Below are 17,285 nucleotides of genomic sequence, written 5' to 3' on the forward strand. Positions count from 1 at the left end.
TGTTTCTCTTCTGTTTTAACCAGTGTCTATATCATCAGCGACAACATCTATGATGGTCAGTAACCAGGTATGCCACTCAGAGACATTAACGGTCAATTTGAAGGGGGACTACCGTGGACTAGGGATGATCGTCACTGGTAACAGCGACCATACCGTCCTTGATGATTTCCCAGTGGTGTCGTGTTTACAGCTGGGCAGTGTAGCAGAGAGGTAAGTATAGTTCCTGCTTTTTGACTAATCCCATATTCACTCTCTGCCATCAACAGTATACCAACATATTCATTAGGTGAAAGACACTTTTAAGAAAATATTTCTCTGAAATTACTTATCGATGTATTTTTACCCCTTGGTACCAAATTGGGTTGGGCATATAGTGTTACTCTTCTGTATGTTTATATAATATTTTTATTTAGTTGAGTTACTGAGAAATTAAAGTCCTGCAACTACAGTCATGCATCTTCACATGCTTATGTTTGTTAACATTTTGATGACCTTGAACTTTGTGACCTTTGTTAAGCTTTTGCAATTCTTGACCTTTTGCCTTTGCATATGTGAACTTGCTTTAGTTCATAAATGTAGGAGCAGGGCATCCTCTTCTTAAAGATACATTTCTAGTTTGTTTTTGATATAACGAAAATGAATTTGAAATACTTTATTCAGGTTCCTAACCCTACATCATTGTAACCTTGTGTTGTAGGTGTGGCCTGTTACAGGAGGGAGACCGAGTGCTATCTGTCAATGGGAAGGACACATGTGATTGTAGCTTAGAGGAGGTGAGCCGTGTCCTCAGACAGCCCAAACTCAGTACTGAGCTGGAGGTGGAGTTTGACATCACAGGTACGTAGCATCATTGTGGAGTTTACCAAATATTTCCCTCGTTTGATTATGAAAATGCATAAACCACTCTACTCAATTTCCGTAGAGTTTCTGGTTACTGTTGATCTAGCTGATGTGGGTGATACTCACTCAGTTCTGGTACTGTAAATGTATTATTGACATTACAGAGTCGGTGATGCCCAGTTCTGGTACTGTAAATGTATTATTGACATTACAGAGTCGGTGATGCCCAGTTCTGGTACTGTAAATGTATTATTGACATTACAGAGTCGGTGATGCCCAGTTCTGGTACTGTAAATGTATTATTGACATTACAGAGTCGGTGATGCCCAGTTCTGGTACTGTAAATGTATTATTGACATTACAGAGTCGGTGATGCCCAGTTCTGGTACTGTAAATGTATTATTGACATTACAGAGTCGGTGATGCCCAGTTCTGGTACTGTAAATGTATTATTGACATTACAGAGTCGGTGATGCCCAGTTCTGGTACTGTAAATGTATTATTGACATTACAGAGTCGGTGATGCCCAGTTCTGGTACTGTAAATGTATTATTGACATTACAGAGTCGGTGATGCCCAGTTCTGGTACTGTAAATGTATTATTGACATTACAGAGTCGGTGATGCCCAGTTCTGGTACTGTAAATGTATTATTGACATTACAGAGTCGGTGATGCCCAGTTCTGGTACTGTAAATGTATTATTGACATTACAGAGTCGGTGATGCCCAGTTCTGGTACTGTAAATGTATTATTGACATTACAGAGTCGGTGATGCCCAGTTCTGGTACTGTAAATGTATTATTGACATTACAGAGTCGGTGATGCCCAGTTCTGGTACTGTAAATGTATTATTGACATTACAGAGTCGGTGATGCCCAGTTCTGGTACTGTAAATGTATTATTGACATTACAGAGTCGGTGATGCCCAGTTCTGGTACTGTAAATGTATTATTGACATTACAGAGTCGGTGATGCCCAGTTCTGGTACTGTAAATGTATTATTGACATTACAGAGTCGGTGATGCCCAGTTCTGGTACTGTAAATGTATTATTGACATTACAGAGTCGGTGATGCCCAGTTCTGGTACTGTAAATGTATTATTGACATTACAGAGTCGGTGATGCCCAGTTCTGGTACTGTAAATGTATTATTGACATTACAGAGTCGGTGATGCCCAGTTCTGGTACTGTAAATGTATTATTGACATTACAGAGTCGGTGATGCCCAGTTCTGGTACTGTAAATGTATTATTGACATTACAGAGTCGGTGATGCCCAGTTCTGGTACTGTAAATGTATTATTGACATTACAGAGTCGGTGATGCCCAGTTCTGGTACTGTAAATGTATTATTGACATTACAGAGTCGGTGATGCCCAGTTCTGGTACTGTAAATGTATTATTGACATTACAGAGTCGGTGATGCCCAGTTCTGGTACTGTAAATGTATTATTGACATTACAGAGTCGGTGATGCCCAGTTCTGGTACTGTAAATGTATTATTGACATTACAGAGTCGGTGATGCCCAGTTCTGGTACTGTAAATGTATTATTGACATTACAGAGTCGGTGATGCCCAGTTCTGGTACTGTAAATGTATTATTGACATTACAGAGTCGGTGATGCCCAGTTCTGGTACTGTAAATGTATTATTGACATTACAGAGTCGGTGATGCCCAGTTCTGGTACTGTAAATGTATTATTGACATTACAGAGTCGGTGATGCCCAGTTCTGGTACTGTAAATGTATTATTGACATTACAGAGTCGGTGATGCCCAGTTCTGGTACTGTAAATGTATTATTGACATTACAGAGTCGGTGATGCCCAGTTCTGGTACTGTAAATGTATTATTGACATTACAGAGTCGGTGATGCCCAGTTCTGGTACTGTAAATGTATTATTGACATTACAGAGTCGGTGATGCCCAGTTCTGGTACTGTAAATGTATTATTGACATTACAGAGTCGGTGATGCCCAGTTCTGGTACTGTAAATGTATTATTGACATTACAGAGTCGGTGATGCCCAGTTCTGGTACTGTAAATGTATTATTGACATTACAGAGTCGGTGATGCCCAGTTCTGGTACTGTAAATGTATTATTGACATTACAGAGTCGGTGATGCCCAGTTCTGGTACTGTAAATGTATTATTGACATTACAGAGTCGGTGATGCCCAGTTCTGGTACTGTAAATGTATTATTGACATTACAGAGTCGGTGATGCCCAGTTCTGGTACTGTAAATGTATTATTGACATTACAGAGTCGGTGATGCCCAGTTCTGGTACTGTAAATGTATTATTGACATTACAGAGTCGGTGATGCCCAGTTCTGGTACTGTAAATGTATTATTGACATTACAGAGTCGGTGATGCCCAGTTCTGGTACTGTAAATGTATTATTGACATTACAGAGTCGGTGATGCCCAGTTCTGGTACTGTAAATGTATTATTGACATTACAGAGTCGGTGATGCCCAGTTCTGGTACTGTAAATGTATTATTGACATTACAGAGTCGGTGATGCCCAGTTCTGGTACTGTAAATGTATTATTGACATTACAGAGTCGGTGATGCCCAGTTCTGGTACTGTAAATGTATTATTGACATTACAGAGTCGGTGATGCCCAGTTCTGGTACTGTAAATGTATTATTGACATTACAGAGTCGGTGATGCCCAGTTCTGGTACTGTAAATGTATTATTGACATTACAGAGTCGGTGATGCCCAGTTCTGGTACTGTAAATGTATTATTGACATTACAGAGTCGGTGATGCCCAGTTCTGGTACTGTAAATGTATTATTGACATTACAGAGTCGGTGATGCCCAGTTCTGGTACTGTAAATGTATTATTGACATTACAGAGTCGGTGATGCCCAGTTCTGGTACTGTAAATGTATTATTGACATTACAGAGTCGGTGATGCCCAGTTCTGGTACTGTAAATGTATTATTGACATTACAGAGTCGGTGATGCCCAGTTCTGGTACTGTAAATGTATTATTGACATTACAGAGTCGGTGATGCCCAGTTCTGGTACTGTAAATGTATTATTGACATTACAGAGTCGGTGATGCCCAGTTCTGGTACTGTAAATGTATTATTGACATTACAGAGTCGGTGATGCCCAGTTCTGGTACTGTAAATGTATTATTGACATTACAGAGTCGGTGATGCCCAGTTCTGGTACTGTAAATGTATTATTGACATTACAGAGTCGGTGATGCCCAGTTCTGGTACTGTAAATGTATTATTGACATTACAGAGTCGGTGATGCCCAGTTCTGGTACTGTAAATGTATTATTGATGTTACAGAGTCGGTGATGCCCAGTTCTGGTACTGTAAATGTATTATTGACATTACAGAGTCGGTGATGCCCAGTTCTGGTACGTTTGTGGTGAAGCTTCCCTACCCCACTGGAGGTGTCGGGATTACCATGAGTAGTAAGTTTTTTCTGTCACACACATCCATCACAGCTCCAGCAGGATAGATATTCACTACTTTGTAGCTAGTACTTTGAATATTACTAATGAAATTTGTACATTATAGAAAATACTAAAAATGTATGTTCATGCTATAAATATTTCTTAAAACAAAAGATGAAATTCCTTAAATGAGTCATGTTTTGAATATAATGAAATTTTATGTTTTTTCGAAATAGGGGCACCTAAGGACAAAGTCAATGAACAGCTTATAATCACAGGAGTGCAGAAGGGCAGTGTGGCTTACAGGTAAGGTAGGATTAAAAAAATGAATCTTGCACAGACAATGTCACTTACAGGTAAGTTCAAACCCTATCATCAATGGGATTGAAGTCGATAATTAATGCCAGGGGGAAGTGTATATACATGTATTGCAAGGTCAATAACCCACTTATCCCCCAACCCTGTCATCTTGACCTGAACCAACAAAATCAACAATAAAAAATTATAAAGCATCAAACATTAAACATTGATAAAAGGAGGTCACATAACTTAAAAACTTTAATAAAGATATATATTTAGAATGACAAAATTTTGTGAGTTTCTTTTCAAACATGTTAAATGTTCCTTGGATTTAACAACACCTGTGTATCTGTTACTGGTAAATGGTATGTCTGTGTTCACTAGGTGTGGATCTGTCCAGCCTGGGGACAAACTGTTGACCATCAATGACATCAGGACAGACAACCTGAGCATGGAGGAGGCGGAGAACACCCTACAGAGCTGGGACGACATTGTGAAACTCAAACTCAAACGAGAGGATCCTTACACAGGTAACTACTTAATACCTAGCTCTGACAGCAGAAATAACAGGCAGACACCAGCTCTAGTGGGATAAACTTTACACAGGTAAATACTTAATACCTAGCTCTGACAGCAGAAACGCCAGTCAGACACCAGCTCCAGTGGGATAAACTTGACACAGGTAAATACTTAATACCTAGCTCTGACAGCAGAAACGACAGTCAGACACCAGCTCTAGTGGGATAAACTTTACACAGGTTAATACTTAAAACCTAGCTCTGACAGCAGAAACAACAGTCAGACACAAGCTCCAATAGGAGAAACGACAGTCAGACACCAGCTCTGGTGGGATAAACTTTACACAGGTTAATACTTAAAACCTAGCTCTGACAGCAGAAATGACAGGCAGACACCAGCTCTAGTGGGATAAACCTTACACAGGTAAATACTTAATCCCTAGCTCTGACAGCAGAAATGACAGGCAGACACCAGCTCTAGTGGGGTAAACTTTACACCGGTAAATACTTAATACCTAGCTCTGACAGCAGTAATAACAGGCAGACACCAGCTCTAGTGGGATAAACTTTACACCGGTAAATACTTAATACCTAGCTCTGACAGCAGAAACGACAGTCAGACAACAGCTCCAGTGGGATAAACTTGACACGGGTAAATACTTAATACCTAGCTCTGACAGCAGTAACGACAGTCAGACACCTGCTCAAGTGGGATAAACTTTACACAGGTCAATACTTAATACCTAGCTCTGACAGCAGAAACGACAGTCAGACACCAGCTCTAGTGGGATAAACTTAACACAGGTAAATACTTAATACCTAGCTCTGACAGCAGAAACAACAGTCAGACACCAGCTCAAGTGGGATAAACTTTACACAGGTAAATACTTAATACCTAGCTCTGACAGCAGAAACAACAGTCAGACACCAGCTCTAGTGGGATAAACTTTACACAGGTAAATACTTAATACCTAGCTCTGACAGCAGAAACAACAGTCAGACACCAGCTCTAGTGGGATAAACTTTACACAGGTAAATACTTAATACCTAGCTCTGACAGCAGAAACAACAGTCAGACACCAGCTCTAGTGGGATAAACTTTACACAGGTAAATACTTAATACCTAGCTCTGACAGCAGAAACAACAGTCAGACACCAGCTCTAGTGGGATAAACTTTACACAGGTAAATACTTAATACCTAGCTCTGACAGCAGAAACAACAGTCAGACACCAGCTCTAGTGGGATAAACTTTACACAGGTAAATACTTAATACCTAGCTCTGACAGCAGAAACAACAGTCAGACACCAGCTCTAGTGGGATAAACTTTACACAGGTAAATACTTAATACCTAGCTCTGACAGCAGAAACAACAGTCAGACACCAGCTCTAGTGGGATAAACTTTACACAGGTAAATACTTAATACCTAGCTCTGACAGCAGAAACAACAGTCAGACACCAGCTCTAGTGGGATAAACTTTACACAGGTAAATACTTAATACCTAGCTCTGACAGCAGAAACAACAGTCAGACACCAGCTCTAGTGGGATAAACTTTACACAGGTAAATACTTAATACCTAGCTCTGACAGCAGAAACAACAGTCAGACACCAGCTCTAGTGGGATAAACTTTACACAGGTAAATACTTAATACCTAGCTCTGACAGCAGAAACAACAGTCAGACACCAGCTCTAGTGGGATAAACTTTACACAGGTAAATACTTAATACCTAGCTCTGACAGCAGAAACAACAGTCAGACACCAGCTCTAGTGGGATAAACTTTACACAGGTAAATACTTAATACCTAGCTCTGACAGCAGAAACGACAGTCAGACACCAGCTCTAGTGGGATAAACTTTACACAGGTAAATACTTAATACCTAGCTCTGACAGCAGAAACGACAGTCAGACACCAGCTCTAGTGGGATAAACTTTACACAGGTAAATACTTAATACCTAGCTCTGACAGCAGAAACGACAGTCAGACACCAGCTCTAGTGGGATAAACTTTACACAGGTAAATACTTAATACCTAGCTCTGACAGCAGAAACGACAGTCAGACACCAGCTCTAGTGGGATAAACTTTACACAGGTAAATACTTAATACCTAGCTCTGACAGCAGAAACGACAGTCAGACACCAGCTCTAGTGGGATAAACTTTACACAGGTAAATACTTAATACCTAGCTCTGACAGCAGAAACGACAGTCAGACACCAGCTCTAGTGGGATAAACTTTACACAGGTAAATACTTAATACCTAGCTCTGACAGCAGAAACGACAGTCAGACACCAGCTCTAGTGGGATAAACTTTACACAGGTAAATACTTAATACCTAGCTCTGACAGCAGAAACGACAGTCAGACACCAGCTCTAGTGGGATAAACTTTACACAGGTAAATACTTAATACCTAGCTCTGACAGCAGAAACGACAGTCAGACACCAGCTCTAGTGGGATAAACTTTACACAGGTAAATACTTAATACCTAGCTCTGACAGCAGAAACGACAGTCAGACACCAGCTCTAGTGGGATAAACTTTACACAGGTAAATACTTAATACCTAGCTCTGACAGCAGAAACGACAGTCAGACACCAGCTCTAGTGGGATAAACTTTACACAGGTAAATACTTAATACCTAGCTCTGACAGCAGAAACGACAGTCAGACACCAGCTCTAGTGGGATAAACTTTACACAGGTAAATACTTAATACCTAGCTCTGACAGCAGAAACGACAGTCAGACACCAGCTCTAGTGGGATAAACTTTACACAGGTAAATACTTAATACCTAGCTCTGACAGCAGTAACGACAGTCAGACACCAGCTCCAGTGGGATAAACTTTACACCGGCATCCGGCGTCAATATTTTACTTTAAACAACTTCTTCTTGATAACCAAAAGGCCTAGGGTAATGATATTTAGCCAGAAGCAAACTAGGATGAAGGGCTACCAAGTTCGTTCAAATAAATGACCTACACCTATTATCAAGGTCACAGGGGTCAATTGTCTTAAAAAATCTTTATACAACTTCTTCTGAATAACCAAGAGGCCTAGAATAATGATATTTGGCCAGTAGCATGCTTGGATGAAGGTATACCAAGTTTGTTCAAATGAATGTCCTTCGTCAATTTTCAAGGTCACAGGGGGCAATTGTCTTAAAAAATCTTTATACAACTTCTTCTGAATAACTAAGAGGCCTAGGCTAATGCTATTTGGCCAGTAGCATGCTTGGATGAAGGTATACCAAGTTTGTTCAAATGAATGACCTTGACTCATATTCAAGTTCACAGGGGTCAAATATGTTAATAACCTTTAAACAACTTCTTCTCAATAACTGAAAGTCTTAGGATGATGATATTTGGCCAGTAGCATGCTGGGATAAAGGGCAACCAAGTTTATTCAAATGAATGATCTTTACTTATATTCAAGGTCACAGGGGTCATATAGGTTTAAAACTTTTATTCAACTTCTTCTGAATAACCAAGAGGCCTAGAATAATGATATTTGGCCAGTAGCATGCTGGGATAAAGGGCTATCAAGTTTGTTCAAATGAATGACCTTTACATATATTCAAGGTCACAGGGGTCAAATATGTTTAAAACCTTTAAACGACTTCTTCTAAATTAGCCAAAGGCCAAGGGTGATGATATTTGGTAATTAACAGGCTGGGATGAAGGGCTACCAATTTTGTCAAAAATGAATGACCTTCTCCCATATTCAAGGTCACAGTGGTCAATATATGTTTAAATCTTAAAACGACTTGTTCTTTATAACCAATAGGTCAAGGGCTATGATATTTTGCCAAAAGCATGCTGGGTTGGAAGACTTTAAACTCTGTTCAACCTAATGTCCTTGTTCGACGGTCAAGGTCACAGGCGTCATATGTTTAAATCTTTTAATCGGTTCTTATGAATCAAACACTGATATTCTGCCTGTAGCTGTATTTTAGTCCGCTTTTAAGATTACAAGTGTGAGATTAATACCAGGTGAGCGATTCAGGCCCATTGGGCCTCTTGTATTTATATTGCTGTGTTACAGTTGTTGTGTTGCTATGTTATATTTATGTTGCCATGTTATAGTTGTTGTGTTGCTATGTTACAGATGACAGTGGGGAGGAGTGTGTTACATACACAGTGGAGTTACAGCGCCACGGTGGCCCTCTGGGTATTACCATATCAGGGACAGACAACCCTGCCGACCCCATCATCATCTCAGATATCATAGAGGGAGGCTTGGCTGAACGGTAAGCTTTATGTACATGGTACAGAGGCATACAGTTAATGATTTCCTAAAGATTGCTTACAACATATAATACATTATTTCTACTTTAACCATTTGGAAGAAAATTGTTAGATATGTCTTTTTTGATAAAGCATGATTTACATGGTTAAGATTATTGCAAAGTAATGTCACATTAATCTGACACATACTGCTGGATAGGTTTTTCATCTTACAAAGAAAAACATTCAAGTCCAAAAGTTTAAAGTGTATCTGGTGAATTGTTATTATTTTTGGAACATTTACAAAACCTTTAATCTTCTTAAAAATTATACAATTATACAATTGAAAAACAATATTGGATTGAACTCATTAGTCCTAGCACTGCAAGGTTTTGTCATACCAGGTACATCATTTTTCAAACTCAATATGAATGTTGAAATAGTCAGATACATGTATTATTACATTTGTTGGTAATTCATGTAAGATTTTGTTCAAAACATATATAATCTAGATTGTATTATTACTTTTAGAAGGTCTTATAATTGCACTGACAAGATAAAATGTTGGTATTGGAAAAAAGTAAGAAAAGTAACTAGAATATAGAAAAAAGGTCAAATTTTGTGATTATTGAATCTCAAATAGGGATCATAAAAATATTGTTGAAGCTAATTCATTAACAAAGAAATACTATGGTTTCCAGGACGGCTGCTATACACATGGGTGACAGACTGCTGGCCATCAATGGTACAACTACCAGGGCACGCACTCTCACCGATGCTACGCAAATGTTACAGACGGCCGGAGACAGGGTCAACCTGAGGATCGCCCGTCCAGCAGAGACATCCAGTAAGTTTGCAGATAGTGTTATTTTAGCATCTCTTGTGTACCCTAATGTGTCTACATACCTGTCAGAGTGTTAATAAATATAACTCCACAAACCAGGTTTAAGGGGTCACTAGGATTAGCCTTTCTGTCCATTCATCTGTAGACATATTGGTTTCTTGACCTACGTGTGTTCATTTTTTAGCTGCATTCCATCAAATTGCATGTTTCTGCAGTAAGATAAGTAACTTTCCACCTGGGACCTTAAATCTCCGTATGTTGATAACGGTATTTAACCCATGAAATATGGAGAAGATCTCTTGATAGTAGGGTCAAATGGCAAGGTTACAGTGAGCGATCATGTTGAAATGAGTTCCAGGGCCCACTTGTATAAAACATCTCAACACTTGAGATTTCCTCAAGTCTAAGATTTCCCATAGACAATACATTGCTTGAGATTTTCCTTAACCTTGAGATGTTTTATACAAGTGGGCCCAGGATCTTACATATGGTAGGTTATCTTATAATTTAGATCTTGAAACTTCATAAGATCTTTTGATTTGGGGATGAAAATGTTGCATCACCATACGAAAAATGTTTCTACACTCTAAATAGCACATCTTTCTGCTTGGGAGTTTGTGATTTCATAGAATAGCTATTTTTGTGTTTATGAGGAAGGAATTAAGGATTAAAGGTTGAATGTCAAGGCCTCATGAAGCTATTTTGGTGTATAATTTTGTTAATGGAACAAATGTGTTCAGTCTGCCATTAGTTTGATAAATGATGTTAACATCATGGGAAGTTCATGAATAAGCGAACAAAATAGTGTACATCAAATTCCACTTCATATCTTAGGCCATACACAACAATAGGTAATATATTTCCCTCCTTTGTTTCAGAAACAAAGAATAAAAAGTTGCAGTTGGTAAGTGATTTTCATTTGAAATTGGGAAACTATTTAAAAATTCAAAAGCTGATTAAGAACATTGTAGACACAACTAAGGAGTTATAATTAAAGATTTCTATAAACAGATTTTGAACTTTCAAATACATACGATCCCTATAAGTTTATTTCCTTTAATAGAAAACAGCTTCCGCTGCATTCTTCAAAGTGTAATGCTGGCATTTCTGTGAAATGTATTCAAGTTTGATAAGACAGTTGTGAGAATTTTAAAGTATGTGAATGTGTATTTCTATATTGTCAGCCTGACCGGTCCACCACCCCTATAGCCAGTGTGGATAGTGCCATGGAGTCCTGGGACAGCTCCGGGCCAGACGTGGGTTCAGGGACAGGGGCACACGCCCTCATTGTTGGCAAGCCCCTTCCCAAGACCAAGACCAGTGGTAGGTATTGATGCCAGGGTTAGAAGTGGTAGGTCCTGAGACCAGGGTTAGAAGTGGTAGGTATTGATGCCAGGGTTAGAAGTGGTAGATCCTGAGACCAGGGTTAGAAGTGGTAGGTCCTGAGACCAGGGTTAGAAGTGGTAGGTCCTGAGACCAGGGTTAGAAGTGGTAGGTCCCGAGACCAGGGTTAGAAGTGTAGAAGTGGTAGGTCCTGAGACCAGGGTTAGAAGTGGTAGATCCTGAGACCAGGGTTAGAAGTGGTAGGTCCTGAGACCAGGGTTAGAAATGGTAGGTCCTGAGACCAGGGTTAGAAGTGGTAGGTCCTGAGACCAGGGTTAAAAGAGTTAGAAAAGTCTCATATCCAAGATTTTGCAAATTATTCAATTGTTCAAGTTGTGCATTGTAACTTCCATCCTCATGAAATAAAATCTTATGTTCCAAAAGGAAATAAAGAACATTTTTTATAGTATTTCTTGTTGCAGTTAATACAATGCATATTTTTCACAAAAAATTGGCATTCTGATTAATCAGGCAAATATACTTCAAATGCAGGTCAGTTTCACCATATTTCTTTCTATATAAAAGATACTGTCATCATTTCTATCTCTATTTCTTCACATGTGTAGTGTCCCAATCCCAGGATTCTGCCAACTTTGCTACAGAAACCATTGGGAATGGTTGTAGTGAGTTCAATCCGTCCGACTCGGAGTGGGACAACTACAGTAATGGTAGTCATGACAACGGCAGTGACGACGGAGACGGTAGTGATTGGCAGATCAGTAAAGCATTTAAAGACTACGAAAACCAATCTGAAATGTTGAAACAAATCAGTGCAAGTCTACAACAGCGAGGAACAGCAAGCCTGGACAGACGGAAATCTTCCGAACAGAAATCACAGTTGTTGAAAAATTTCTCTCATAGTACTGCAAAGGATTTCTCGAGTGAAAGTGAACTTCATCATATGTCAGGGCGGTCCAAACAGGGTGTGAAGTGTAGAGACAATCGGTTAAGAACTGAAGCCTACCAGGATCATGTGAAAACCATCTTCTCGCCTACGGCTGTACAGTTACACAAAGTGAAACTTGTAAAAGAAACAGCAATAGACGATTTTGGATTTGGTTTGTCTGATGGAATGTACGAAAAAGGTGTTTACATCAGCGGGGTACGGGAGGGAAGTTTAGCCGACAAGGCCGGAGTCAAACAGTTTGATAGAATACTCCAGGTAGGTGAATTGGCATCAAATGAAGTCCGATGATTTTGTTATTTCCGGCCACAAAGTGGTGCAGGGGAAATAGTGTTTCAAATGTCTGTACCTATGTTCAGTCAGTTAAGTTTTTGCATTTAAGTCACTTAACATGGTAATGTGAGATAGTTATCATAAAGTGTTTTAGACTAATTTTACTAATTATATAGGGTGCTATATAAATGTTGTATATTATTATTATCAGTATGTGCCTTCATGATAAAAACGGTTACACATTATTTTGTGACCGTAACCTTTGTGACCTTACTTTGACCTTTACTCTTGGATCGCTAACAGATTGTTAAAAACAAATTCTGGTGTTTGCCTCTTTCTGTATTTGTTATGAAACAATAATTATGAATTTTATTCTGCAATTTGCATTTGTTGTTCATATTTTGTAAATATTGTTCTTTGTCTATTCCAGGTGAATGGCCATAAAACACCAGACTTTGATTGTTGTTTGACGATACCTTTGATCACAAAGGCGGGGAATAAACTGGACTTGATTATATGTCGTAACCCTATCGCCAAGACTAAGAGTCCCGCAGTGGAGGGGAAGGGGAAAGACACAAAAACAGTCAGAGATCATAACTCGGTGGATTGCTCACAGCCCTACATGAATGTGTCGCATTTGGTAAAGGGGTTTGAAACTCCTAAGAGTGTGTGAGATTCCCTGTGTGTATGGAAAGGTGGACACACCCATAAGTGTGTGGTGTTATGTGTGTGAGATAATCACTCATGTGAGATAATCACTCAACTGTGATATTGTTTTTTTAGATATTTGGGGTGTTGACATGAACGACAAAATTACGTCAATAGAAATTTAAATATCAGTTGTTAAGCCTGTTCCAAATAATGCAAAATTTGAAATCTTTTTTTGGGAGATACCTAAAAATTAAATGTTTGTTTTGTCTGAAAGTTTTTGAATTCCAATACATTTTGGAACATATGCCTCCTGGAACATGTGCACTCTTTGTTAGTTGCCATTAACCTGATCTAGTTTGAGACAAATGGACCCTCTTATTGATCCATTGTGCAACTGTTTGGTATCATCATTCTCTTAAATCTATCAGCGAAATTTCCTTTTATGATATACTTTCCAGATGATTTTTTTCTGTGCACCTATATTTCATATCTCAGAGAAATAAAAAGCTAATAGAGAAAAAACCTGATACCCGTTTGTTCTTCAATGACAAATTGAAAAGCAATGAAATGTTTGACTGAAACAGATGTTTAGGATTGTCAGGCAGTGTTTAAATGGATTTCTTAGGTGTCATGGAGCAGTATCTACCCTTATTTTATTGTCAAGTGGATCTGTCAGCTACTGGTTAGCCGTAAAGCAGGTACTAGATCATCAGGCAAAGTAATGAACTTAACCAGCTTCTAAAGTGTCATAGATCTGTAGTAGATTTTATCTTGTCTATTGGGGCTTCCAGATTCTGATGTGTCATAGAGCAGATACTATATTGCCAAGTGGATCTGTCAGCTACTGGTGAGCCATAAAGTAGGGACTAGATTGTCAAAAAAAGTAACAAACTTTACCAGCTTCTAAAGTGTTATAGATCTGTAGTAGATTTTATCTATTGGGGCTTACAGATTCTGATGTGTCATAGAGCAGATACTATTCCGTCTTTGCGTATTGCAGAGTTATCTTCTGTTGTGAGCAGGTATTGATTGTTACGTCATTGGTTTGTGTGAGAAAATTACTTTGTTTTCTCAAAAAATTATGACGTTACTCTCACAAACAAATGACGTAACAACCAATACCTGCAATTCGAAAAGACGGAATATTGTCTAGGGGGATAACAGCTTCTGGTGTGTTCATGAGCAAGTAATAGATAGTCAGGTGAGGTTACCAGCTTCTGGTGTTCATGAGCAAGTACAATATAGATTGTCATGTTCATGAGCAAGTAATAGATTGTTGGATGAGGTTACCAGTTTCTGGTGTGTTCATGAGCATGTAATAAATGGTCAGGTGTGGTTAAATGTCACATTCTGGTGGAAATATTAGATCTGTAGTAAGTTATGTCCTATGTGGTGGAGCTACCAACTCCCTACTTGCAATCAAGTAGAATCTAGATTGTCTGGTGAGGCTACTGGCTTCTGGTGTGTCATAGAACAGGTACCATCTTGTCTGGCGGAGTAAACATTTGTTTATTGAATACCTCAGGATAATATACACTTCAAAGATTGTGACATCATAAACTTTGATATTTCTATCTTCTAAAGAACTTTTGAGAGGGCTTCTGCAATTGTTTACTCTATACTCAAGCTAACATTTTTTAGTATAGGGAGTGCTGTATAATGAAGATTTTAGGAAACAAATCTTCGTTGTTAGGTTCTACCCCTGAAGCTATGAGATGAACACACGACGGTTCTTTCACTTGCACCACGAGTCAAAAGTATCTATATCTCAGATTTAACGCCAGAATTTTTAAAGAGAAATAACCCAGAGTATCTTCCCTAGGCTCAAATACATGCTGTTAGTTTGGTTGTGTCCGTGATTGAAAGGAAAAGTTGGTTGTTGGTCTGTTGGATTTAAACAGAGTTTATATGATTATATAATTACTTGTTGAATTCCATATGAAATTTTATATTTGAATGATAATTATATCATTCAACATTGTTGGCATGAGATTAGTTATAAGAATTATTTTTGAAAAATAAAAATAAAATTTAGATGTCAAAATTTTGATTTCAGTAAATTTATAATTTAGTTTTTGCTTATAGAAAAGCATTTATCTTCCTTTGCTATGATATAAGTTCACTAATTTATTTGAATTTTGATTTCTGCAGTATATTTCAGTATGTACACTTCTATAGCCCAACTCTATTCAATGTCTTATGTGTGTGGATCATAAGATCTGAAATTGCATTGATGTGACTAAAATTTGGAATCTGTTGTTACATTAATTAATATAATTAGACTTTGAGATGTGTAGTTATATTGATGTGACTAGAATGTAAGATCTGTAGCTACATGGATGTGATTAGAATTTAAAATCTGTAGTTACATTAATTAATGTAATTAGACTTTAAGATCTGTAGTTACATTAATGTGACTAAACTTTGAGATATGTAGTTACATTAATTAATGTAATTAGACTTTGAGATCTGTAGTTACATTAATGTGATAAGACTTTGAGATCTGTAGTTACATTAATGTGACTAGAATTTGAGATTTGTAGTTACATTAATGTAATTAGACTTTGAGATCTGTAGTTACATTAATGTGACTAGAATTTGAGATCTGTAGTTACATCAATGTGACTAGAATTTGAGATCTGTAGTGATATTAATATAATTAGAATTTGAGGTCTGTAGTTACATTGATGTGATTAGACTTTGAGATCTGTAGTTACATTAATGTGACTTAACTTTGAGATTTGTAGTTACATTAATGTAATTAGAATTTAAGGTCTGTAGTTACATTAATGTAATTAGACTTTGAGATCTGTAGTTACATTAATGTGATTAGACTTTGAAGTATGTAGTTACATTAATGTGACTACAATTTGAGATCTGTAGTTACATTAATGTGACTAGACTTTGAGATCTGTAGTTACATTAATGTGACTAAACTTTGAGATTTGTAGTTACATCAATGTAATTAGAATTTGAGGTCTGTAGTACCATTAATGTGATTAGACTTTGAGATCTGTAGTCACATTAATGTGACTAGAATATGAGATCTGTAGTTACATTAATGTGATAAGACTTTGAGATCTGTAGTTACATTAATGTGACTAGAATTTGAGATCTGTAGTTACATTAATGTGACTAAACTTTGAGATATGTAGTTACATTAATGTGACTAGAATTTGAGATCTGTAGTTACATCAATGTGACTAGACTTTGAGATCTGTAGTTACATTAATGTGATTAGACTTTGAGGTCTGTAGTTACATTAATGTGACTAGACTTTGAGATCTGTAGTTACATTAATGTAATTAGACTTTGAGATCTGTATTTACATTATTGTGACTAGAATTTGAGGTCTGTAGTTACATTTATGTGATTAGACTTTGAGGTCTGTAGTTACATTAATGTGGCTAGACTTTGAGATCTGTAGTTACATTAATGTAATTAGACTTTGAGATCTGTAGTAACATTTATGTGATTAGACTTTCAGGTCTGTAGTTACATTTATGTGATTAGACTTTGAGGTCTGTAGTTACATTAATGTAATTAGACTTTGAGATCTGTAGTTACATCAATGTGACTAAATTTGAGGTCTGTAGTTACATTAATGTAATTAGAATTTGAGGTCTGTAGTTACATTAATGTGATTAGACTTTGAGATATGTAGTTACATTAATGTGACTAAACTTTGAGATTTGTAGTTACATTAATGTAATTAGAATTTGAGGTCTGTAGTTACATTAATGTGATAAGACTTTGAGATCTGTAGTACCATTAATGTGACTAGAATTTGAGATCTGTAGTTACATCAATGTGACTAGACTTTGAGATCTGTAGTTACATAAATGTGATTAGACTTTGAGGTATGTAGTTACATTAATGTGACTACAATTTGAGATATGTAGTTACATTAATGTGACTAGA

The 17,285-nt window shown here is 37.6% G+C and overlaps 1 protein-coding gene across 4 annotated transcripts in view; it reads left to right on the top strand.

The window, feature by feature from the left end:
• LOC110457795 (glutamate receptor-interacting protein 1-like) overlaps window positions 1-14,406 on the top strand; it is a 48,324-nt gene extending 33,918 nt beyond the window's left edge. For all 4 annotated transcript variants that reach the window (XM_021509202.1, XM_021509230.1, XM_021509223.1 and 1 more), the window contains 11 exons: window positions 24-210; window positions 698-837; window positions 4,205-4,282; window positions 4,501-4,570; window positions 4,949-5,094; window positions 9,191-9,332; window positions 10,011-10,156; window positions 11,032-11,057; window positions 11,338-11,476; window positions 12,103-12,698; window positions 13,144-14,406. In XM_021509202.1, the coding sequence (XP_021364877.1) occupies window positions 24-210; window positions 698-837; window positions 4,205-4,282; window positions 4,501-4,570; window positions 4,949-5,094; window positions 9,191-9,332; window positions 10,011-10,156; window positions 11,032-11,057; window positions 11,338-11,476; window positions 12,103-12,698; window positions 13,144-13,386 (1,913 nt within the window). In that variant the 3' untranslated portion in view covers window positions 13,387-14,406. The remainder of the gene's footprint in view (window positions 1-23; window positions 211-697; window positions 838-4,204; window positions 4,283-4,500; window positions 4,571-4,948; window positions 5,095-9,190; window positions 9,333-10,010; window positions 10,157-11,031; window positions 11,058-11,337; window positions 11,477-12,102; window positions 12,699-13,143) is intronic.
• Window positions 14,407-17,285: the final 2,879 nt, after the last annotated feature.

This window comes from Mizuhopecten yessoensis, unplaced genomic scaffold, assembly GCF_002113885.1.
Source record: "Mizuhopecten yessoensis strain PY_sf001 unplaced genomic scaffold, ASM211388v2 scaffold1171, whole genome shotgun sequence".
Lineage (NCBI taxonomy): Eukaryota > Metazoa > Mollusca > Bivalvia > Pectinida > Pectinidae > Mizuhopecten > Mizuhopecten yessoensis.